Genomic DNA, 25,689 nt, shown 5'->3' with positions numbered 1-25,689 from the left:
TCCCCCATCCTAAACCTTTCTATTATCTTATTTCTCTTATCTCCATGATGACCAGCAATCTCCATCACATTTGAGATATTTTGCTGCACAACTGCAATGCACATTATTGTTAGATTTGTCACTTTGATGAAGAAACACAACACTGCTGAAAATCAAAAAGTCATGGGAGTAATTCAAAGCGTCCTTCTTATAATCAGAATGCACCACATTCTAACTGCGGCTGCTATGTACAGGGCTCCTTGCTCAAAATTAACCCCAGTCAAGAATTCCTTTTACATGATATGCTAAATGGTTACCACTATGCCGATTAATCATCAGGTATGATCCATTTTGAAGTGATCATTGATACTGAGCATAGCATCTATTTTTGGGAAATTAATATAGTTACTAATGCATATCTGAAATACCATAATTTAGATAATGTATCTGTACCATATCTTATGACTTGCTTTGCTTCCCATGGAGATCACCTTGTAGAGAAGGGCATCCCAATAAAGTCTTTCATTTAATAGTTTACGCTCCTCACAGAATTCTTGAACCCAGTAGTTATTGCACGATTCCCTCCCATCCTACTTAGCTCTTACCTTTCCATGGTCTTTCTTCATGTGAGAAATGTAGTCCTCTCGTTCAGGAAACCATTCTTCACAGTCTTGACACATCCAACCAGGGTTATTTGCTTTTGACCGGCTCCCAGTTTTTCTCATGACTGCTGAAGTTTTCTTCCCAAGTCGATCAGTGCCATTAACAGCATTCCCGTCAGCTTTTTTCTGTCCGGCTGATGTAGTTATTGGCCTTGTGACCAATGGCTGCTGAGGTCCCAGATTTGGGGGACCCTCAATACTCTTGAGTGTTCCATGCATAGACTACAAAATGAAAGTATTGAGGGATTTAGTCGTCATTATTATAGACAACTAATTACAGAGTCATGGAATCAAACAGCATAGAAACGAGCCCTTCGGCCCACCACGTCCATGTTGACCATGTCTATACTAGTCCTATTCACCAGCTGTTGGTCTGTAGCCTATTACATCTTGGTGATCATCTGCTTCCTAGACCTTCTTGTAATCAGTTTCCTCAACCGTCTTTCATCCCCCCATCCTAAACCTTTCTATTATCTTTTTTTCTCTTCTCCACGATGACCGGTAATCTCCATCACATTTGAGATGTGTTGCTGCACAATTGCAACACACATGATTGTTAGATTTGTCACTTTGATGAAGAAACACAACACTGCTGAAAATCAAAAGGTCACGTGAGTACTCGTCCAGTGCTTCTTAAATATTGTGACAATACCTTCCTGCACCACCTTCTCAGACAGTGTGTTCCAGACTTCAATTACCTCTGAGTGAAAAAAATTCTTCCTCAGTTCCGTTCTAAACCTTACTCCTCATCTTAAACCTATACCTTCCAGACTTAGACACTTCTGCCATGGGGAAAAGGTTACAACAATATTTTTAAGCAAAACTGATTTATAACCATAAATACGTTCGAAAATTGATCCCATTTTAAAAAAGAATTAGTTAACAAATTAACACAGAAAACTGCAGTAAATGGAGTGAATATTTATAAAGGCAGTAAGATACAGAGGAACAGCCTTGGCTCAATGGCAGCATTCTCACCTAAGTTACAAGGTGGGGGTACAAACTCCTCTTTATCAACTGAGCATACAGTTCAAACCAGCACAACTGTGCAGATCTGAGGGAGTTCTGTATTGTTGCTGGTGCCACCTTCCAACTGAGGCCTTGTTTCCCCTTTATATTGCACACATGCATCCGGCTTGATGCAGCTTTGGGACATTCTGGGGTCATGACAACTAATGCAACTTCGTGACAACTACATGCAACTTTTTTCCTTTGGAATCATTTAATTTTAACCAGGGGTGTGTTAAAGTACGGGCCAGTTTAAGAAATGGAAAAACATCCAAACTGAGACGGGAAACATTCATTAGATATATTCATGGCTTTCAGTTGGTCTGGAGATTTGGAACTTCAAAGTACCTTGGAAGACTCCAGGATTTTATTTTTAAATAGCTCACAGGATGTGAAATTTGTTGGTGATACCAGTGTATATTGTTGATCTGCAATCACCCCTGAACCGAGGAAGCAGTCAAGAGACAACCACATAGGTGGGTCTGGAGTCACAGAAAGATCAGTGCATGCAAGAGTGACATTCCTGAAGGACATTGGTGAACTAGATGAGTCTAGTGTTGTCATAGTCATTTCTACTGTGATTAAGTTTTTCTCTTAATTAATTCCAGATTTATTATTTGAATCCAGCTGCCATGACAGGATATAATTTAGAATCAATGGCTCAGGACTTTAGCTGCCAGTCCAGTAAATTATTCACCAAGTCATATCTCTTAAGAAAACTACTACTGAACCAAGTAATTTATCCATTTTCAACAAGGTTGTGATGCATAGTGTTTAGCTTGTACCTTAATGTGTTCCACCATGAGCTGTTTCTGTGCATACAGCAATGCACAATCTGGGCACTTGAAGACAGAAACTTTCTGCTTAGCAACATGTTGATCAAAATGGCTGCATAACAAGGTTTGTTGCGTAAACACAGTGTCGCACATGGAACATTTGTAGATTATTCTAAAAACAAGAGAAAATAAAATTAATATCTTTTTCATCTACTTCATGACAGGATAATTGCAAATAACTGCTCTGTGTCTATTTATGTGAAGGAGAGAATTATTAAATATTTTAACTAAACAGACCGATTTCAATTTTGTCATAAAACAGTTTAGTCTATTCCGGTAAATCCTTTTCCATACTGGCATAGCACTGCCAACAGTAAAGTCAAAGATTGTGGTAAAATAAAACTAGATGATGAGACAAAAACATTTTGAAAACAAGCTACATTTTCCATATTTACTTTCCTTTCAACATCAGCTACTCATTTCAGCATGAGGTACAGCTCAATTCATTCTCTTATTTAACAAATAATATTTAAATTAATTTTAGTGGGAAAATCTAATGCTCTAGGAACAATGCAAACAAATCTGAATTTACAGATCTCGGGTATCCCAGCAACAGAAAAACATACTAAAGACTTGCTTTAATTTACCCACCACCAATTACAGGATATAACCTTTTCAAAAAAAATTATTTTCATTTGTCCTGTTACTGTTAATGTGTTGATTTCCAACTCCCACAACAATATTACAAAGAAATGCAAGGTCCACAAATAGTTTTATTTATTCCTATCTGCCAAATTTCCAGCAATTTAAGTCTTTGTCTGGATGAACAGTAAATATACATCCTTCTAGATGAATGGTTTATGGGAAATATAATCAATACAGTTCCACATTACTGAATCCAGGAGCCTAATTCAAATCTTAGGTTTATTAGTTAGTGTACCATTCTCCAGCAGAGTTTCTTGATTTTAATCTCTATTTCAAGTGCCAGTGTTCAAAAGTAGTAATGGATGATATTATATGAATAATGAATTGTTTATTGTCACTTCATAAGTTAGTTAAGCACAATAATACAGAGTAGAATATTTACTTTGTCCAATGACCAGAAATTATGATAAATCTGCCCTACACTGATCAAAGAATGTCTAATTTACAAGTGATTACATTTCAAAAATGTTTCAATGGCTGTAAAACACTTTGGAGCCTGATGCCATGCATGACTATAAATTCTGTGACACTGTCTGATTATAATACAATCAGAGGCAACAAGCATTGAGGAAAATGTGTGGTGCCATGATGGGGAATGACCACAAAACAGGTTTGTGAATAGATCAAAGACAAGGTATATAAAATTATGAGGCATAAATAAGAGATAATCAGCATCTTTTCCCCATGGTAGGGATATCAAAATTGAGAGGGCATAGGTTTGAGGTGAAAGGAGGAGTCTTAAATGGAATTTAAGGTGAAGTTTTATTTTTACACAAACACAGAGTGGTTGATATCTGGAAGTCACTGCTAGAGGAGGTGGTGGAATCAGACACAATCACTGTGTTTAATAGACATTTAGACAGGCACTTGAATAGGCAAGGCACAGATGGACAGAGAACTAATGCAGGCAAATTAAAGTAGTGTAGGTGGGCAAAAAGGTCAGCATGGACATGGAAGGTTGAAGGGCCTGTTTCTGTGCTGGATAACTCCATGACTTTATCTTATAACATGACTCATCGAACATAACAGCGCAGTACAGGCCCTTCACCCACTATGTTGTGCTGACATTTTATCCTGTCCAAGATCCCTCTGTTCCTCCACACTGCTAAGAGTCCTGCCATTAACCTTGTATTCTGCCTTCAAATTTGATCTCCCGAAGTGTACCACTTCACACTTTTCCAGGTTGAACTCCATCTGCCACTTCTCAGCCCAGCTCTGCATTCTATCAATATCCTGTTGTAATCTACAGCAACCTTCTACACTATCCACAACACCACCAACCTTTGTCTCATCAGCAAACTTACTAACCCACCCTTCCACATCCTTGTCCAAGTCATTTATAAAAATCACAAAGAGCGGGGGTCCCAGAACAGATCCCTGCAGAACACCACTGGTCACTGACCTCCAGGCAGAATATGCTCCATCTACCACCACCCTGTCTTCTATAAGCAAGCCAATTCTGAATCCACACAGCCAAGTTTCCCTGGATCCCATGCCTCCTGACTTTCTGAATGAGCCTTCCATGAGAACCTTAACAAACGCCTTACTAAAATCCATGTACACCACATTCACTGCTCTACCTTCATCAATGTGCTTTGTCACATCCTCACATCCTCAAAGAATTCAATCAGGATCATGAGGCATGACCTGCCCCTCACAAAGCTAGGTTTCTCCAAATGCCCATAAATCCTGTCTATAAGAATCTTCTCTAGTAATTTGCCCACCACTGAAGTGAGACTCACTGGTTTGTTCCCAGGGTTATCCCTACTCCCTTTCTTAAACAAAGGAACAACATTTGCCACCCTCCATTCATTTGGCTCTACTCCTGAGGCCAGTGAGGATGCAAAGATTATCGCCAAAGGTGTAGCAATCTCATCCCTCGCTTCACGTAATAACCTTGGATATATCCAGTCCAGGCCCAGTGACTTATCTATCCTAACATTTTTCAAAACACTCTTGCCATGTTTTACTAAAGACAATTCAAATACTCAATTTATCAAAAGAGCCACATTAGGTAAGAAGTTTCGGCTCTAATTCTGATAAAATATCTGAAGGAAAGCAAATGTTTTCCTGATCTGTTGTGGAATCCGATAGGAGAGGGCAATGCACCCTGGAATAAAGGGAAGGAGGTGAGGGACCACAGGGAGGAAGGTGTGGGTGATATGCAGGCACCCTTTTATTCTGGCTTCTGCCCTCTTTCTTTCCAGTACTGATGAAGTGTCTCAGTCCAAAACATCAACTGTTAATTTCCCTCCATAGATGCTCCTGACCTGCTGAGTTCCTCCAGCATTTTATGTGTATTGCTCCAGATTCCAGCATCACAAAATCTCTTGTGTCTCCTTGAAAGAGACAAATTTTGGATTTACTTGCTAGAATGGTGTGCCAGTGGTTTTGTTACCAAATGCTAGTTTTCTTCCATTAAATTGTACACAGTGCACCATTGGTCTTTATATTGGAGGATGGAGCAGATAAAGCAATCTCAGCAGCTACACTTTTCGACAAGTTGTCAAATGAATGGAAGCAAAGACAAGAGAAATGTTCTCTCTACATCAATGTGACAATGGCTAAAGAAGAGAAGACAAAAGTGAAGATGACATTGTACCTTGTTTCAGTAGAGAGTTCCACAATCAATCACGGTAATCAATGAGATTGCAGAAGGTTATTCACTAAACATTCAAGAATTATTACAACTCTCCATGCAATAAGCCAGTGGACAGGTTCAACATTTTCAGGAGACATAACCCTTTACATAATAAGAATTCAACCACAAAACAAAACAAAATTGTCAAAAGCAACAATTGCCTTACGACTATTATGACCTAGATCCCATGAGGTGAAAACCAAGGAAGGACCAAGGAATAGGTGCCATCTGGGGAAGGTTGCATAAGTTTTGGGAGACCAAAGTCAATAAGAAGCTGGCCAAGGATGCAGTGCAATCCCCGGATTTTGTGCTGGAGTTGGTAAAATACATGTGGTTGGATTGGAAACTTGTGGTGATATTTTTTGCTGAAAGCACAGCAGTTTATGTTAATGAGTAATTTAAATTGCATGGACTCCATGGACATTCCCCCTACCCATCCCCGCTCCCCCCCACCAACAGATGCATCTCCACCTTCTGAGTTCCTCCAGCAGTTTGTTTTTTTTCTGCTCCAGATTCCAGCATCTGCAGTATCTTGTGTCTGCATGCAAATTTGAATGTTGAATCATAATACTCAATAAAATATAAAAGGATGCAAGAGATGTTGCGCCATTTCATTGTAATACAACAATCATATGCAATAAGCATCGAGGTCAGGGATCAGAATCTGTTGCCTGGATAGAGGATAACACATTGTATGCAGGTCAAAGACATCTACTAATGAGATTTGCCAAGAACCCACAGAACGTAAAATGGAATGTTTTATTAAAAGGAAGGACAGGCTATTGGAAGTGGCATAATTCAACAAATCCAAGTTCCACATTTCCATTTATATGGAAATCATCAAAAAATGTTTTCCATTAAAAGAAATTTGTTAATGGATCTCAACTACTTTCACATAATTCAGTCATAATCTTGTAAAATAAGTAATTTGGGAGGAGAAAGAAAACACAGGTCTCCAGTCCTTCATATACATAGCTTTGATTCTGCAGCTGTAGTCCCTCCAGTAGCAAACAATATGCAATATCACGGTCCACTGAGCCCAAATGAAACAAAGCCTGAAAATTCATGTTAACACTTTTACACAAACAAGCACATCAAACAAAATTATGGAGCAACCACTTCAAAATGTCAAGAGTACAATGGTTCTAATTATTTTCTTCTGGGGATCTGGTTATTTCATTTTTTGATGTGTCACTGGATAAGTGTTTCCAGGAACTTTCTTCTAAGCAGGTGCTAAGTTTGTCACGCTGAATTTACATTTTAAAACTGAAGACGTGTAATGAAGATCAGTGGAATACAAAGCTGATTGCAGCCCCTTTAACTGCAAAGATACTTATAAAAGTGCACCGTCAAAATACAGTACTTTAGAAGTATAGTCTTTGGTTTTTGATGCTCAAAAACACAATCATGGCTTACAGACACAAGTCAAATTCCAATTGGATACACTTGCAGTTGATTCTGTGTGAAAGCAGCCTATAATTTCCTGCCAGTGTCAGGCCGTTCATGGTAATCACTGATCCAGACACAAGTGTAAATGTACTTCCTCCATACCCAGCCATCTTGAACCTCAATTGCAGGATCCTGCACTCTGGCAGGGCCTTGGGCATTTAGGTGCTATACTCAGGGAGTTTAGTGGAGCTGGGTGGGGAGGAATACATAACAAGCTCAGTGCACAAAACAGTTGAATAAAAACTTTGACAGCAGGCTAAACCACATCTCTGGTTTATGCAGCGGTCAATCTTAACAAAATATATAATTTTTCTGCATATCATACATCCAGAAACATTCAAAACTTCAAATAATAAAAAGTAATTTGAAAATATTAAAAATATAACAGAAAACTAAAACACTTCCAGACAGACATCCAAAAAGATTTAACTGAAATGAACAAATTGAAAACAAAAAAGGATGTCTGTCATCCAATATCCTGCTCTCTCATAGCCATTCCTCTCCAAGCTATACCTTTGCCAGGTCTAACCTGGAGGTATTTTGGGTGGATTCCCCAGTACATGTACTGTTAACTACCACATGTTCACCCTCCACCACTGGACTTTGCGAGATGTCCAATGTCAGAGCTAAGTCAGGAAAGGGTGAGAAAGAGTGCAAGTTCAAGACTTTCACATATACACATATGACAATCCCAAACACTGTGGCATTCACAGGAGAAATGCTGATGATTCTACAAGCAACTGTATTTTCCCATAAAATCCAGATGTATAAAATAGGCAACAATGTCCATTTTATGCTATTCCCAGTTTTCATTTCCCAATAAATTTGCTATTGCTTTATCACTTTTTTTAATATAAAAAAGTCAAAATCCACCTCATTTGATATCTTTTCATGTTTTCTGGCTATTAACATTCCAGGAGCAATGTTATAAAGAGCAATATGCTATGCGATGTTGCAATTAAGTTTTTTTCTAAATATATACTTTAATTGACTAGCAACGTGACTTCAAGATTAAATACTAAGGGGAGAGAGAGATAGTTTACTTAGGGAGATAGGGAGAAAGTCAATGCAGACACACTACCTTGCATATATACAAATAATGTGTGTGCAGAGAGCAGAAGCTTGGCAATAGCTTGCCTATTTCATCTCACTGAGGGAATGTGGTGTAGGAGGAGGCAGAAAGGAGAATCTTGATTGCAGAGAAACAAGCATATAATCTGGTGTGAAGAAAATACTGAATTTCAAGAATATCGCCTCTTGCGATCCTGTGCATTGGAGCCTCCATACCAGGCGGGATGCAACCAGTCAGAATGCTCTCCACCGTACATCTATAGAAAGTTTTAAGAATCTTTGGAGTTCTATATTTCATAGTATGGAGTTTAACAAGGTGAGGCATACTAGTGGCAGGAATGCAACAATTTCAATTCCTATTACCTGGTATCAGCACCCAGTTCAGTGTCCTTTTACCCTCTCTTGACCTTTTCAATTCCATTTGCCATCATGACATCAGCTACCTCAACTTCTCTACTTTGCTCACCCACTCCAACCTCACCCCTCCATTCACTTCACACCAATCTCAACTTATTTATCAAACCCACAGATGAGGGCAGTGCCTTTGTAATTTGGTGGACTGGGCTCTTTCCTGCCGAGGCCAGGCGGCAGCCCACGGACACCTCCTCATACTAACCCTACGACAATGACCCCACCAATGAATGCCAGGCCACTGCCTCCCGCACTGCCAAACATCTCATCACATCAGGAGATCTTCCCTCTGTGGCCTCCAACCAGATAGTGCCCCAACCCCACACTTCCCACTTCTATCTCTTACCCAATATTAAAAAAACAGGACTATCCTGGTAGGCCCATTGTTTTGGTCTGCCCTTGAACCTATCTCCTCATACCTTGACTCTATCCTGTCACCTCTTGTCCAGTCCCTTCACGCCTACATCCCGTACACCTCACATGCTCTCCAGCATTTTGACAACTTCCAATTCCCTAGCCCCTACCACCTCAACTCCACAATGGATGTCTCGTCTTTATACACCTCTGTCTTAAAGCCTTTCTGCAGCAAAGATCCAACCAGTTTCCCTCCACCAATACTCTCATCTGCCTGGCAGTGCTTGTTCTTACCCTGAACAACTTCCGTTTTGATTCCTCTTACTTCCTACAAATCAAAGGTGTCGCCATGGGCATTGCATGAGCTATTCCCGTCTTTTCGTTGGCTACATTGAACAGTCCTTGTCCAAGTCTTCTCTGTAGTACTGCCCAACTCTTTTGCTATTATATCAACTGCTGCTTCCAGCACCCATGCTGAACTCATCAATTTTAATCACCTTTGCTAATAAACTCCACCCTGCTCTCAAATTCACTTAAACCATTTACAACACTTCTCTCCTTTTTCTGGATCTCTCTTACTCCATTCTTAGGAGAAAAACTATCCACTGACATTCAACCCACAGCTACCTAGACTGCACCTCTTCCCACCCCCTCTCTTGTAAGCATATCACCTCAAGATGAGGTCTTCTATTCCAGGACATCTGATATGTCTTCCTTTCTCAGGAAATTTGGCTTCTCTTCTACCATGGTTGATGGAGCCCTCTCTCACATTTCCTAGACAACTGCCCTCACTCCCTCCCTCCAAACAGAACAGAGATAGTTTCCCTCGTCCTCATCTTTCACCCTACTAGTTTCTGCATCCAGTACATCATCCTTCGAAATTTCTGCGAGCTGCAAAGGAATTGCACCACTACACATCTTCCACACTCCACCACTTTCGGCCTTTTGCAATGACCACTCTCTGTGATTCCTCTGCTCATCCCTCCCCAACCACCCCTCCCTGACCCCTAGCACTTTCTCTTGCAACCAGAGGAGATACAACACTTGTTCCTACACCTCCTCCCTCACTACTATCCAGGGATCCAAACAGCCCTTTCTGGTGAGGCATAGATTCATGTGCACCTCCTCTAACCTCGTTTACTGCATACAGTGCTCCTGATGTGGCCTCCTCAACATTGGGGAGATTGTGCAGACTAGGCAGCCGGTTTGCAGAGCACCTGTGGTCTGACAGAAATGGCTATCCCGAGCTCCTGGTTGCAAGCCATTTTAACTCTCCTTCCCATTCCCACACTGACCTGTCTATCCTCGGCCTTTCCACTGCCAGAATGAGGCTCAACATAAACTGGAAGAGCAACACCTCACCAGAAGAGTAATTACTTGGGAAGTCTACGATACAACAGTATGAACATTGAATTTTCCAATTTCAGGTACCACACTCCTCTTGTGTTTCCCTCTCCTTCCAATCCACCTCCAGTCCTCTCCTTTTTGTTCCTTTTCCCATAACTTTCCACCAGCACCCATTTTCATTCCCTTCCCCCATCTGGTTCTATCTGTCCTTCATCTCTCCCTTAATAGTTCCCATTAACACCTTCCTTCCTTATCAGATTCCAGCACTTGTAGCCTCTGTGCCTCCACTAATCATCCCCCAGCCTTTATCTCCACCTTCACCTTCTCCTCCCGCAACCTGGCTCCATCTGCCCTTTTCTTTTTCATTGTCTTCTTCTACTTATCAGCCCCCTGTCTCTGCCTCCTAATTTCACACCCCATGTGCACCCACCCCCCCACCCCAACCAACCTGGATCCTTCTGCCCATCATCCTTCACCCATTCTCAGTCCACCTATCACCTACCAGCCCCCATCTCACACCCTCCTCTATATACCAAGTATCTTCCCTCTTCACTCTCAGTCCTGATGTACGGTCTTGACCCAAAACGTTGACAGTTTCTTCCCTCCCCACAGATGCTGCTCAACCTGCTGAGTTCCTCCAGCAGTTTGTGTTTTGCCCCAGTTCAATAGAGTATGAAGAGCTAGAGAGTAATGTCCTTTCCAGAAACAGTGCTTCTTCCTTTGGGATCTCAAAATAACATTGTCTGTTAATGCCAATGTGGCAATTCTTGAGTAACCATATAACAGTTTCTCTCTGAACCCAAGTTCCCTTTCTTTATCCCCTCCAGGCTCACATGATGTCAATACAGTTAGCAACAAGGAACCCACTACCAAGCTTCTGCTGCTCATATAAGCTTTCAAAGTGCAATTGTTAACCCTTGATTGAATCTTTTGGTTTTATCTTGAAGGCCATTTCAGAAGAAACTTGATTGAAGTCACCCAAACTCTACTGACTTGGACCTTCATATCCAGCAATAACACTCTAGGTCATAGAACTGCATTTATCACAGTTATAAAAAAATCTTTGCTGACAATCTATTAGCAAGCATGCTTACAATACTTACTTGGCTTCTCCTATTTTGATGCCTGGGTGCTGTGTGTAGGCATGTGAATGAGTACTCGGTGCCGACTTGAAAGCCATAGGGCAGATAGGGCACTTATAGAAGATCTCACAGTGGGCACCCTGGATGTGAGACTTGAGTGCAGCTAGGTCAGCATAGACAACACCACAATGTATACAGCTGCAAGAAGAAAATCAGTGCCAGTCAGAAATAAAATGCAAAGATTATTCTTGCAATAAGATGAAAATATCTTACGTATTACTTGTGCAGTATCACATACCCCATGCATTTATGTGTTTGAAGTCTAAATTGCTTCCTCTTTGTTTTGCGCACCATTTCTATTGGTAACATCACTGACTCAACCCCCACCCTCATTTTGTGGCCAGTCAAAAATGATGAAATACTTACTATCATATCATTATCCTATTTTCCCCAAATATGAATGGGCTTGCTGTGTAATTATGCAGGTTAAAAGTTTTGCTAGTTATCCTTTAGAGTAGTCTATCAAATAAGAGTGGTTAGCAGGCTGGCTGGAAATAAATTAAGTGATTATAAACTGAAAAGTTGAGGTGGGGGCAGGGGAAGAGGAATTCTACCCCTTGATTACATCAATAGTTTATAAATTCTGTGATTAGCACAAACAGACAACTAACCGGTATCCCACTTTGCGAGTGTAGTGCAGGCAGTTCCTGGTGACGTGAGTCTGAAAGTGCGAGGACCTGCATATCGCTCCACATTCTGGGCATGTGTATGGAGATTTGTGTTGATGTATTCTTAAGTGCGATGAAAAGCTGCACTTGTTGGGAAGTAACATCTGGCAGATCTGACATGTCTGTATTGTGGATAACACACAAAAATGTGCAGTTAATAACATAACCTACCCACTACACAAATAACATTGCTGGAAACTACAATACTAACATCTAGCATTTACACAGTGAGCTGATTTGCAGGAGCTTCACTGATACGACAAATATATATCCTGAGGCAATGCAAGGTGTCGGGATGATGGCCAAACAGGTTTTAACTTAATTTCAGATTAGTCAAAGGAATTGTTTGGTGCCAAGAATTATTAGTGTCATTACAATGACAGAAGGGGAAGTGAATATATATTTGAAAAGAATAAAAAAGAAATAACTTTTCTGGATTGGTCTTTTAAAGAGCTCACATAACAGGCTGAATGGCCTACTCACAAGCTGTAATAATTATAATCATGTTGTGATTTGAAATTTTTGCTTTAAAGCTAGCCTGATCAATTCTTTCCTGGAACTTCCTACAATGCATACAGTGAAATATCATTTTGGAGGAACAACACTACAAAGTCAGGAAGAGGTACTGGGCTGAACAGAATGGCCACATGCTAAATTATACCACTTTTATTGCATTGGTTAAATTTGGCTTGTTAATGGCAAAAATCTCATTGATGCCCTTTTCCTGTTAATTCTCACATATTATTTACAAATATCAGAATATGCTGATCTTCAGCCAACAATTCGGTAGGGAACTGCCTACTAACTGCAGAACGCGAGTCAGCTCAGCTGTGACTTCGCTAAAGTCAGAGGTGGGATGGACATCAAATAACAGCTTGCAGCTTGCAATGAGTCGCCACGCTCTGGCACCATCTTTCCCAGTTTGACTCACCACTGCGCAAGATTCACTACGTTGTAGGTGAAGAAACCTCCTCTCAGCACAATTGTGAATGGCCAGCCCCTTATTTTGAGACCATTCTGCTAGGCTCTAGAGACCAGAGAAATATCTTCACTGCATCAACCCTATCAAGTTCCATAAGAATTATGTTTGCTTCAGTGAGATCCTCTTTCATTCTTCTAAACCCGAGAGAGTTTAATCTCTCCTCATTGGACAACACCACATTTAACTATTTCAGTCTATTCATCAGAGCAATCTGGAATCAGGATCTTTACATATGCTGTTTGTGGCCTAGCAAAACAGTGACAGAATCCATACTCTGGATTGGTGAATCCCATGGACCAGAAGAAGGCAAGTGTGTCTGCAGGTAAAGTGCTGAGGTTGGGGCTGAGGTGGTTGGTGGTGAGCACTGGCTCTGGGCTGTATCCAGTAAGTCTGGCCTTTTATGGTTTTCATTAGTTAGACAGAATAATTGCTAGTTGAACTACACTGGACATCGGTTTGCATTTGATATCACATGTAGGTATTTTTACAGTAACTCAAACTATCTAATGAGAAAGAGTACAGTTCTACAAATTTTAAAAGTGCAAATTAAATACTACACTTTATTTTAAAGAAGGGCTTGTGGGGAGGTTGGGAGTGGGGGAAAAAGATCCCCTTCTTAAAAGTTTGGCAAACTTTGTTTAAATATTTTTGTTGTTGCCAGTCTTATGTCTGTACAAGATATTTGAAAGTCTGCGTTAACTACTAGATCTCCTCTTTGGGCAAACAACAGACCTAGTTTGCTACATCCCCACTGCGTCAAAATTGAGAATTATTTCTTAGCATCTAATGGTCCATGAACTTGTGATCTTGTGGCACAAAAACTTAATAGTTAACTAATTTAATGGGGGGAGGCAATTTCCTTCTTGTGTAATGAAATCTATGATCACTTGACTACAATGCTAGGTAGAAGCTCAAGAAAAACCCTCTGTAACGATGCCATATCAGTAGTTTGGACTAGTTGCTTAGAATGTGAATTCAATTATTTCCTACAACTAATCCCCAAACAAGACACGTCTTTATTGATGTTTTGAAATGATCTACACTGTAACTTTACCTGATCACTGGACTAGACATGTTTGGTGCCATTAATTGATGCTACAAATGATATCTTAGAAGTTCTGAGGAATGAAACTGTGGAAACACTGATCAAACACTGGATCACACAGTGACACAATCCTCCATACAAATTTGACTGTGACAGTGCAAAGGAACCTGCTTTTTCTTTATAGCATTTGACCTTAAATTTAAATAACCTTAAAGTGCATTTATAGTTGTTCATTCAAGTCAGCCATTCAAGACTAAATTTCTAAATGCAGATGATACTCCCATATCATCTGCATACTCTTGTCTGTCCATGATTCTCCTAATCCCTATCATGCTAATACGACCCAAATTCTCTTTAAATTCATTTGTACAAACATTTTGACTACTGCTCCAAATTCTGGAATGTATAAACAGGAATTATCCTTCAAGCTCTTCTGCAATTCAGTAAGGACTGGCTGATCTGTAAACTAGATTCACATTCTTATATACACCAAAAGCCATATCACAAATGCCTTTGGTTAACAAAAATGTATTCACCTCAAACTAATAATTGACCTGCATCAACTGCCATTTGGGAAGTGGTCCAAGCCTCTGTCATCCTTCTGTTTCCCTTTCCATAATCTTTTTCCCTTGGTCTCTCCCTTCTGTCTCTTCCCTTTCCTATATTTTTTTTCATTTCTACCTTCTTTCTTTTTATATTATCTTTCTGCATGTGTATCTCTGTTTCCATTTCCCTTAAAGCATTTTGTACTATTAGCATTCTTGATATTTTGGAACAAACCAAAGCTTCCCTCATTTGGCAGGGGGATGAATAACTTGTCAGCAGCTATTTATTTGAACAGTGCCAATGAAATGGAAGGTGGAAAGAAAATGTTACAAATTAGATATTTCCCTTTTTTTCCCCCAAGTCAGACATCCCTTTAGATATGTGGCAGTCCATTTAAAGTTACACATTAAAAGTGTACTATTAACAAACAAAAGCACATTGAAGATTGTCACTTAATAAGATAGAAGTGAAACACAGGTATTTACTACACTCAGTTCACCCTACTGTTAAGGGATGAAAAATTTGCTTCATCTTGCTCCAAGATAATTCTATTCCGTTGGAGAGCTATCCAATACGTTAGTAGTTGGCTAGATGAGGCCATTTTTGCCAATCCAGACACTGTTAATTGCATTTCTTTTTGGTGGAATAAAACTCTGTTGTTGGACTTGTGACTGAAATACTAATATGCAAATATCCTTTAATCTTTCTGTGTATTTATTGGCTAAAGAAGAGTTTTGTCATCTTTGAAAGAAAAAAATGGAATGCTTAAATTTCTAGGCTACTGAAGAGTGGAAGGTATTTTAGTAGATACATGAAGTATATTTACTTGTGTCCAGCAGGATACGGTATTTGTAGGAAATTTGTAGGAAAGACTTTCTCCTAATAAAAATAGGTTATATGTGGCTAAAGCAATATTGCCATAGGCACACCTGCTAGACTTTTGTTTTTTGCTTCAGATCCCCCATCTTCAGTCTCTGTCTTTCCATAACTACTGGAGAACACCGTTGTACCCCAGTTGAGGTTGTAATGTGTCCAAGTTGTTTCTAAATTCTAAGTGACTAAACATTTAATCTGCTTTCCCAGGACTTAAGTGGCATCTGTGAATTGCTTTGGTTTTACTTTTAGGCTCTAGGTCTCTTTCACTAAATTTAAGATAAGATATCTTTATTAGTCACATGTACATTGAAACACACAATGAAATGCATCTTTTGTGTAGAGTGATCTGGGGGTAGCCCACAAGTGTCGCCATGCTTCCGGCACCAACATAGCATGCCCACAACTTCCTAACCTGTACGTCTTTGGAATGTGGGAGGAAATGATATAATATATCCTTGTATCATTTACTTAGCACACAAATCTCTCTGGCTAGCTTTCTTCAGTTTCGCAGTCTCAGATATATTTTGTTCCACATCATGAAAAATAATGGTGAAGCTGCAGAAAACTACAGGAACATGTCTCCCAAATTCTTAGACACAAAAGATTCTGCAGATGCTGGAATCTGGAGCAACACACACAAAATGCTAGAGGAACTCAGCAGGTCAGGCAGCATCTATGGAGGGAAGTAAACAGTTGACGTTTCAGGTCGAGACCTTTCATCAGGACTGGAAAGGAAGAGGACAGAAGCCAGAATAAAAAGGTGGGGGGGGGGGGGGGGGGGTGGAGAGGAGGAAGAGCACAAGCTGGCAGGTGATAGGTGCATCCAGGTGAGAGGGAGAAGGTAGGTAAGTGGTGGGTGGGGGAGGGAGGATGAAAGAGAATGATGCAAGAAGCTGAGAGGTGATAGGTGGAGGAGGCAAAGGGCTGAAGAAGAAGGAATCTGCTAGGAGTGGACAGTAGACCATGGAATAAAAGGAAGGAGGTGGGGAATGGGAGGGAGGCTATAAGGCAGGGGAGGGGAAAGAGCAAGGGTGAGGGGGTCACAGGAATGAGGGAAAACAAATAGGGAGGGAAAGGTGTGTGTGTGTGTGTGTGTGTGTGTGTGTGTGTGTGTGTGTGTGTGTGTGTGTGTGTGGGGGAGGGGGTTTGCAGAACAGAGGGGAGGGGTTACTGGAAGTTAAAGAAATTGATGATGATGCCGTCAGGTTGAAGACTACCAAGGCAGTAGTTTCTGGGAACACAGAGGCATGATACGATTTTCTTGAACATCAAAGGGTCAAAGCGACATGCCCTAATTCTTGGTCTGGACTGTTTGGACTCCTGAAATCCTTCTCCCCTGCCCCACCTCCCCCCTTTCAGTCAGACAAATTAAAATTCAGGACAATGCTTATTTAGCTCTAAAGTTGGTCAATTTTCACTCTTTTGTCTCCACCTCAAATGAGCACAAGGCTTTCTTTGATAGCAAGACTGAGCCTGAAGCATTCCCATCAATCTCATTTCTCTTTCCACTCAAAACTCATGACCTCTCAACCCCCTCACCCTCCACCATCACCACCAACTTCCCTAATGCCAGAGCTGCATCTTCCTCTCCCTTGTGCACATCTTGTCCATTGGACAGCAGCTCCTCGTATCATTCCCACCAACTCTCCCAGATACTGCTCCCAACTTTTTGGTCCCCTCCCTGGATTAGAAAATGGGATGAACAGGGGTCTTGGATGGAAAACTACAAACTTCACAATCCATTAAGCTGCAGCTTCTTTAGTAAATTCAGGAATTCTACCTCTGTCAAGCTTTGTGCAGAAATCCCAGACTTGCTGCATTTAAAAGGCAAAATGCCAGTGTGATGTTCCACACTTTGGCTCAGCTTCCCAATTATCATTGATGCATCTCCAGAAAAGTGCCTTGGGATTTTTCTGTGTGTCAAGGGAATCACATAATTGCAAGTACAGCAAAACATAAGAGGAAGAGGAAACCTTTCAGCCCTCAAGCCTGCTCTGCCATTTGACAAGATCATGGCTGAACCACTACCTCAGTACTACTTCCCTACTCTATCGCTGTCTCCCTTGATTAATCTAATATTCAGAAATGTACTGATGCAATCAATGACTGTGTCTCTACTGCCTCTGGAATAGGGAGTCCCAAAGACCAGAGTAGATAATTCCAAAGTTGCCACCATTTCCAGTTTGGCTTTCACTATCTGCACATAATTTTTAAAATTGCAGCTTTGTTTTCAAACCCATCCATTGTTTCTATCCTCGTATCTCTGCAATTTTCTCCAGACGTACAAACTTCTGAGATCTTTGTGCTCCACCAATTCTGTAAGAAAATGCAGGACTCAGTCATACATCCCCTCAAATCTGCTCAAACCATTCAATAAGAACAGGGCTGATATTGTGTCTCAAGGTAAACTTGCTCACTGATCCTAGCCTTGGGACGTTGTACCATTATACAAACACAAGTTTTGTAAGTTTTTTTCTGATGGTTAATTACATATTATATCTAAACTACATGATGTTAGAAAAAGATGTAAGATCAGGCCCAGTAAATTAGAACTCTAAAATTTTCAAGTCACTCCTCCTTGATATGGTGCAATGTGTGTGAGGCATCAACAAAGTCATAGATATGCAAATAAAATGACTTAAAGATACTAGAAATTTCAATATTAGTAGTGCAATATGACTAATTCGAATCAGACTGTGTGTCTCTAGATACTGGGATGATGTTCTCAGTGGTTGGAGAGTCCAGAACCAGGAGTTGCAGCCTCGGGATATGGGATATACCATATAGAGTCAGAGTCATTCAGCACACAAACAGGCCTTTCTGCCCAACTCATCTTTGCGGATCAAGGTGACTTTCTGAGCTAGTCCTATTTGCCTGTGTTTAGCCCACAGCCCTCTAAACCTTTTCTATCTAAGTACCTGTCCAAATGTCTTTTAAACATAATTGCACCCACCTCTAAAGCTTCCTCTGACAGCTCTTTCCATATATCAACCACCCTCTGTGTGAAAAACTTCAGGTCCTTTATAAACCTTTCCCCTCTCACCTTAAACAAATGCCTTCTAGTTTTAGATTCCCCTACCTTGGGAAAAAAACTGTGTCACCTTATCTATTCCCCTCATGATTTTTATAAAAAAGGTCATCCCTCAGCCCCCTTCACTCCAGGGAGGATAGTCCCAGCCTATCCAGTCTCCCTGCATGTGTAGCTCGAACTTTCTAGTTTCAACTCTACTTTAACAAAGTAATGCTGCTTAAATCATGCACGCTCTATTTGGCTCCATTCCAACTCACATCAGGATCCAAATAAAATATTGTTAATATACTTTTCCCCTCAGGTCACCTACATCTAGAATGCCTAGGGATCTGTCTGAAGCAACATGATTTTTAGTTCTGTTACCCAACTTTTTGTCATCAGCAAATTTAATTTGTCAGCAGATGAATATAACAGAAAACAAGGCAGCCATTTTGGAAATCAGCTTTTAGTAATGAACACTATCTCGTGGGGACTGTGGGAAAATTAAAATGGCTGTGTTGATGCAAGTTGGTAATAAGGTTGCAGTGCCTAAACTCTAACAACATGAAACACAAAAATATGTCCATATTACATGATACACACATTCTCTCATTGTTAAGAGGATATGTTCAATCAAAATCATAACTGCTTGACTGGAAAGGATACATGCACTGAGTTCAGAAGGCCAGCAGCTGAAAAACTGTTTTGTACATATCTCAGACTCGGGATGATGACTGCAACAGGTAGAATTTATTCAAATCTATCATGCAGGATTCCCATAATAAATTACTTTTGTTCTAGACCAGTACAATTAAAGTAAGGTGGATTATTCATTTTGAAATTTCACCAAGCAAAACAAATGCTTAAAGCAATGCAATACTGTTGATTAGCAAAGCAGGTGGCCAGCTAAATCTTGTTTCATGTTATCATAGAATCTCACTGCACAGAGGCATTTGTGGATCAAGTCAGTCCTTTGAAACTGCTATTCTTTTTCAATCTTTTTAGTGAGTTTCAAATTAATTTCAAATTAATATACATAACATTAGTGATTATACATATGGTGCAAAGAGATCGGGATAACAATAATAAGTCAATATATATACTCACAGGGAGTAAAATATATAATCTGGACCTCCCAATCTCTTACTAAGTGAGCATGATACAAAAAAAAATTTGAAAAGAAATTTAATTATATGAAAAGAGAACCCCCAAATCAAAAAAAAATAAACAAAAGCAAACCAAAAACTTCAACAAAAAAGAAACTGGACTGATATTTCTTTGGTTAAAAAAAACATTATTATGTCGTTAGCTCTGCTCCTCTATATTCAAAGGTTATTGAAAGGGATTCGAAAAAGGTCTGCTTATATCATATGGAATGAAACAGCTATTCAATTTGCCCCATTCCCCCGCTCTTTTCCCATAGCCCTGTATTTGTCTCCTCTTAAAGTATTTGTCCAATTCCCCTTTGAAAATTTTTATTTAGTCTCCTTCCATACCCCTTTCAGACACTGCACCATTTTTCTGGCCAAATAATGCCAGTGAAAACAATCACACCCTATTTATCCTATCAAACTCCTCTAAGCTTTTAAATACCCTCAGTCATTTCACTTCAACCTCTTCTGCTCCGAGATGTATTCAATAGAGTAGAAAAGGAGGAACCATGGATGTGGTCAGCTTGGATTTTCAGAAAGCTTTCAAATAAAGGGTCCTACAGAGGAGGTTGCTGAACAAAGTCAGAGTATATTGAGTAAGGATATTAGCAAGGATTGATAGTTGGTTAACAGGCATAAGACAAAAAGCAGGAATGCAGGAAAAACAGGTCCTTACGGGGTTGGAAAGGGGGACTAGTAAGATACCACAGAGATTGCTACTTGTGCCCCAACTATTTACAATCTATTTATAAACTTTCTGACTTGAGGCATAAACTGTAACATTCTATTATTCCTGATGACACAAAATTATGTCAGAATGTGCATAGATGCAGAGGCTTCACGAGGATACAGAAAAGTTGAATGAATGGGCAATGATATGGCAGATTCAAGGGATGTGGGCTTCACTGGCCAAGCCAGCATTCAATTGCCCATTACTAATTGCCCAGTGAGCTGCCTTCTTGAACCACTGCAGTCCTTGAGGTATGGGTATATTCACAATGCTATTAGGGAGGGAGTTCCCAGATTTTGACCCATTGCTAGTGAGGGAACGGCAAATAATTTTCAATTCAGGATGCTATGTGGCTTGGAGGGCAACTTCCAAGTGGTGGTGTTCCCATGCTTTTGCTGACCTTGTCCTTCTAACTAGTAGAGGTTGTGGGTTTGGAAGGTGCTGTCTAAGGAGCCTTGGTGGGTTGCTGTAGTGCATCCTGCAAATGGTACAAACTGCTGCTACTGTGTGTCGATGGTGAAGTGAGTGAATGGTTGTGGATGGGGTGCCTTGCTTGCTGTCCAGTTATTTGCTGCTGGATTCCTAACATCTGATCTGCTCTTGAAGCCACATTTTGTATATTTTTTGTACTCCAGTTCAGTTTCTGGTCAATGGTAATCTGCAGCTATTGATAGTGGGCGATTCAGGGATGGTAATGCCTATGAACGTCATGGGGTAATATAGGTGGATTTTCTCTTGTTGAATGCTGTCATTGCCTGGCACTTGTGTGGCACGAATGTTACTTGCCATTCATCAGCCCAGGCAGGAATATAGCCTGTTTTCTATTTCTATTTGCTCCTATTTATTATGTTCTCATGTAAAACAATCATTACACATTTTTAGAGGGCTCAACAGGTTGGATAGGGGAAGGATGTTTCCCTTCACTGAGAAATCTAGAACGAGGGGTCAGATGCTCACAAATAAGTCATCTGGTACAAAAATAAGGAGACATTTCTTTATGCAAATGATGGTGAATTTTTGGAATTCTCTATACCAAGAAGGCAGTCGGTGCTCAGTCATTGATTTCACTCATAATGGAGATTGTTAGCTTTTTGAATATTAGAGGAAACAAGAGGATGGGGATAGAGCAGACAAACAAGGAAAGAACAGGAAAATGGTGTTAGAATCGTGGAGCAAGCTCAAGGGCATTAATGGCCTACTCCTGCTCCTATTTCTTATGTTCTCATGAAAAACAATCATTGATTCTCTAGTCTTGCCACAAACTGATGTCCCTCAGCCACACGTTATCGTAGTATGCTCCCTCCGCTCCTTCGGACCTTGATGTCGTTCCTAAAGTGTGGTGCCCAAAAACTAAAACAATTCCCATTTCTATAGCTGAAGCCTAATCAGTGATTTACAAATGCTCACCATAATTCCTTTGCTTTTGTACTCTTTGGCCTGGAGTTTATTCAGTAGAATTCCCTGGACAACATGAAGTTTGTGTAAGTAGAGTACAATTTTAAGTGCAAATAGGGCAGAGTGCACTTTTTCAAGTCAGATTTTAAAATGTTGCTGGAGAAGCAGAATACATATGACCAAGCCCCAGATGATTTATCCATTAATTCCACTCATTCACAGGCCTTCAATGAATAAATGGGATTTGGAATACACTGCCTGATGGAAAAGGTGTATACAGATTCAACTGACACCCTTTAAAAAGGAAACACTCAGAAGGAAAAGATTGAGGGATACAGGGATGGGGGACTTGGAATTATTGGATTTGTCTTTAAAAGAGCTAGGGCCTTTCTCAGTGTCATGTTTCTCTAATAATACAACCATATGACAGCTCAGATTTCTTTTTTGAAAAGTCACTTTCAGTGATTTAAAAATAAATTATTCACAAGTGGTGAATTAACACTGCCATTTAAAATGCAAATTTTTATAACAAACCCATTTTCAACTGCACCACGTTAACATTTTTAAGTTTAAAAATAGAACAAGGAAGGGAGCGATCACTCTATTGGGAGTATTCTACAGATCCCCCAACAGCAGCATAGGCACTGAGGAGCTGATTGGGAGGCAGATCTTGGAAAGGTGCAAAAATAACAGGGTTGTTGTCATGGGTGGTTTCAACTTCCCTAATATTGATTGGCACCTCCGTAGTGTAAAGGGGATAGATGGCGCAGAGTTTGTTAGGAGTGTCCAGGAAGGATTCCTGACACAGTATGTGGACAGGCCAACTAGAGGAGAGGCCATACTGGACTTGGTATTAGGCAATGAGCCTGATCAGGTTTCAGATCACTCCGTGGGAGAGCATTTTGGAGACAGTGACCATAACTCCTTGACCTTTACCGTAGCCTTGGAGAGGGATAGGAGCAGATGATATGGTAAAGTATTTAATTGGGGGAGGGGGAAATATGATGCTATTAGGCAGGAACTTGGGAGCATAAATTGGGAACAGGTCCTTGGGGAAGTGTACAACGGAAATGTAGAGGTTGTTTAGGGAGTACTTGCATGGTGTTCTGGATAGGTTTGTCCCATTGAGGCAGGGTAAGGATGGCAGAGTGATGGATGGACAAGAGATGTTGACAAGAGATGTAGAATACCTTGTCAAGAGGAAGAAATAAGCTTACCTAAAGTTTTGAAAGCATGGATCAGACAGGGCTCTGGAAAGTTACAAGGTAGCCAGGAGGGAGCTTAAGAATGGACTTAGGAGAGCTTGAAGGGCGCATGAGAATGCCTTGGCAAGTAGGATTAAGGAAAACTCCAAGGTGTTCTACACGTATGTGAGGAATAGGATGACGACTAGAGTGAGGGTAGGACTGATCAAGGATAAAAGAGGAAACATGTGCCTGGAGTCAGAAGAGGTAGGGGAGGTCCTTAATGAATACCTTGCTTTAGTACTCACCAGTGAGAGAGACCTTGACGTTTGTAAGGATGGCGTACAACAGGCTGATGCTCTAGGGCCTATCAACATGAGGAAAGAGGATGTGCTGGAACTTTTGACTTTTTCCTCACTGGCCACAGGAGTAGTGCCAGATGATTGGAGGGTTCCTTTGTTTAAGAAAGGGAGTATGGATAACCCTGGGAATTACAGACCAGTGAGTCTTACTTCAGTGGTGGGCAAATTACTGGAGAAGATTCTCAGAGACAGGATTTATGTGCATTTGGAGAAGCAGAGGCTGATTAGGGACAGTCAGCATGGCTTTATGAGGGGCAGGTCGTGCCTCACGAGCCTGATTGAATTCTTTGAAGATGTGACAAAGCACATTGATGAAGGTAGAGCAGTGGATGTGGTGTCAATGGGTCTTAGTAAGGCGTTTGCTAAGATTCCTCATGAAAGGCTTATTCGTAGAGTCAGGAGGCATGGGATCCAGCGAAACAGTGTGGATTCAGAATTGGCTTGCCCATATAAGATAGAGGGTGGTGGTAAATGGATCATATTCTGCCTGGAGGTCAGTGACCAGTGGTGTTCTGCAGGGATATGTTGTGGGACCCCTGCTCTTTGTGATTTTTATAAATGACTTGGATGAGGATGTGGAAGGCTGGGTTAGTAAGTTTGCAGATGACACGAAGGTTGGTGGTGTTGTGGATAGTGTAGAAGGTTGCTGTAGGTTACAACAGGACATTGATAAGATGCAGACCTGGGTTGAGGAGTGATAGATGGAGTTCAACCCAGAAAAGTGTGAAGTGACACACTTTGGAAGATCGAATTTGAAGGTAGAATACAAGGTTAATGGCAGGACTCTTAGCAGTGTGGAGGAATAGAGGGATCTTGGCGTCCACGTCCATAGATCCCTCAAGGTTGTCGCGCAGGGGGATAGGGTTGTTAAGAAGGTGTATGGTGTGTTGGCCTTCAATAGTCGGGGTATTGAGTTCAAGAGCCGCAAAATAATGTTGCGGTTCTATAAAACTCTGGTTAGACCACACTTGGAGTATTGTGCTCAGTTCTAGTCACCTCATTATAGGAAGGATGTGAAAGCTTTAGAGAGGGTGCAGAGGAGATTTACCAGGATGCTGCCTGGAGTGGAGGGCATGTCTTGTGAGGATAGGTTAAGAGAGCTAAGGATTTTCTCTTTGGAGCGAAGGAGGATGAGAGGTGACTTGATAGAGGTGTACAGGATGATAAGAGGTATAACTTGAGTGGGCATTCAGAGATTTTTTCCCCCAAGGCAAAAATGGCTGTCACAAGGGGGCATAACTTTAGGGTGATTGGAGGAAGATATAGGGGGGATGTCAGAGGTAAGTTTTTGTTTTACACAGAGAGTGGTGGGTGTGTGGAACGCACTGCTGGCAGAGGTGGTGGAGGCAGCTACATTAGAGACATTTAAGAGACTCAGATAGGCGCATGAATAATAGAAAAATGGAGGGCTATGTGGGAGGGAAGGGTTAGATAGATCTTAGAGCAGGATAAAATGTCGGCAAACATTGTGGGCTGAAAGGCCCGTACTGTGCTGTAATGTTCTATGTTCCATGTATTTAAACGTAAAAACTTTTTAAAATGCTGCCCAATCATAATGATTTACAGAAGATTGGCATTTGCTGATATTCAAATGAGTTTGAGTTGTTGGGTGATGGGGAATGGAATGGTGGGGGTCCGTGGAAGTGGACTTTACAACAAAAAAACAGTTGAGTGTAATTTTCACTGGAATCCTCTGAATGAAACACTAATCCTTTGAATCTACCTATAAAGCCAAGGATACCATATGCATTCTCTTCAACAACTTTATCCATAGAACCATAGTAGCACAAAACAGACCCTTTGGCCCACCGTGTTGTGCCATCCATCAAACCACCCTCACACTGCCTAACCCCTTCCTCCCGCATATCCCCCCATCCCACACTCCTCCATATGCCTATCCAACAAGCTCTTGAATCTGTCCAATGTATCTGCCTCCACCACCACCCCAGGCAGTGCATTCCATGCACCAACCACTCTCTGGGTGAAAAACCTCCCCCTGACATCTCCCCTGAACCTCCCACCCGTAACCTTAAAGCCATGCCCTCTCGTCTTGAGCATTGGTGCCCTGGGAAGGAGGCACTGACTGTCTACTCTATCTATTCCTCTCAATATTTTATATACCTCTATCATGTCTCCTCTCATCCTCCTCCTTTCCAGTGAATAAAGCCCTAGCACCTTAAGCCTCTCCTCATATT

General features: G+C 40.9%; 1 protein-coding gene across 9 annotated transcripts in view; it reads right to left on the bottom strand.

Annotated features, from left to right (window-relative positions):
• The window catches only part of znf532 (zinc finger protein 532), a 146,702-nt gene that overhangs the window by 28,261 nt on the left and 92,752 nt on the right, over positions 1-25,689 (bottom strand). For all 9 annotated transcript variants that reach the window (XM_052038235.1, XM_052038187.1, XM_052038242.1 and 6 more), the window contains 4 exons: positions 12,157-12,335; positions 11,507-11,683; positions 2,435-2,597; positions 585-863 (listed from right to left, as the gene is read on the bottom strand). In XM_052038235.1, coding sequence (XP_051894195.1) covers positions 585-863; positions 2,435-2,597; positions 11,507-11,683; positions 12,157-12,335 — 798 coding nt within the window. The remainder of the gene's footprint in view (positions 1-584; positions 864-2,434; positions 2,598-11,506; positions 11,684-12,156; positions 12,336-25,689) is intronic.

Source organism: Pristis pectinata, chromosome 2 (assembly GCF_009764475.1).
Source record: "Pristis pectinata isolate sPriPec2 chromosome 2, sPriPec2.1.pri, whole genome shotgun sequence".
In the NCBI taxonomy this organism is placed as follows: domain Eukaryota; kingdom Metazoa; phylum Chordata; class Chondrichthyes; order Rhinopristiformes; family Pristidae; genus Pristis; species Pristis pectinata.
Note: the sequence above shows the minus strand (reverse complement) of the source record. Positions and strands in the feature narration are given on the sequence as shown.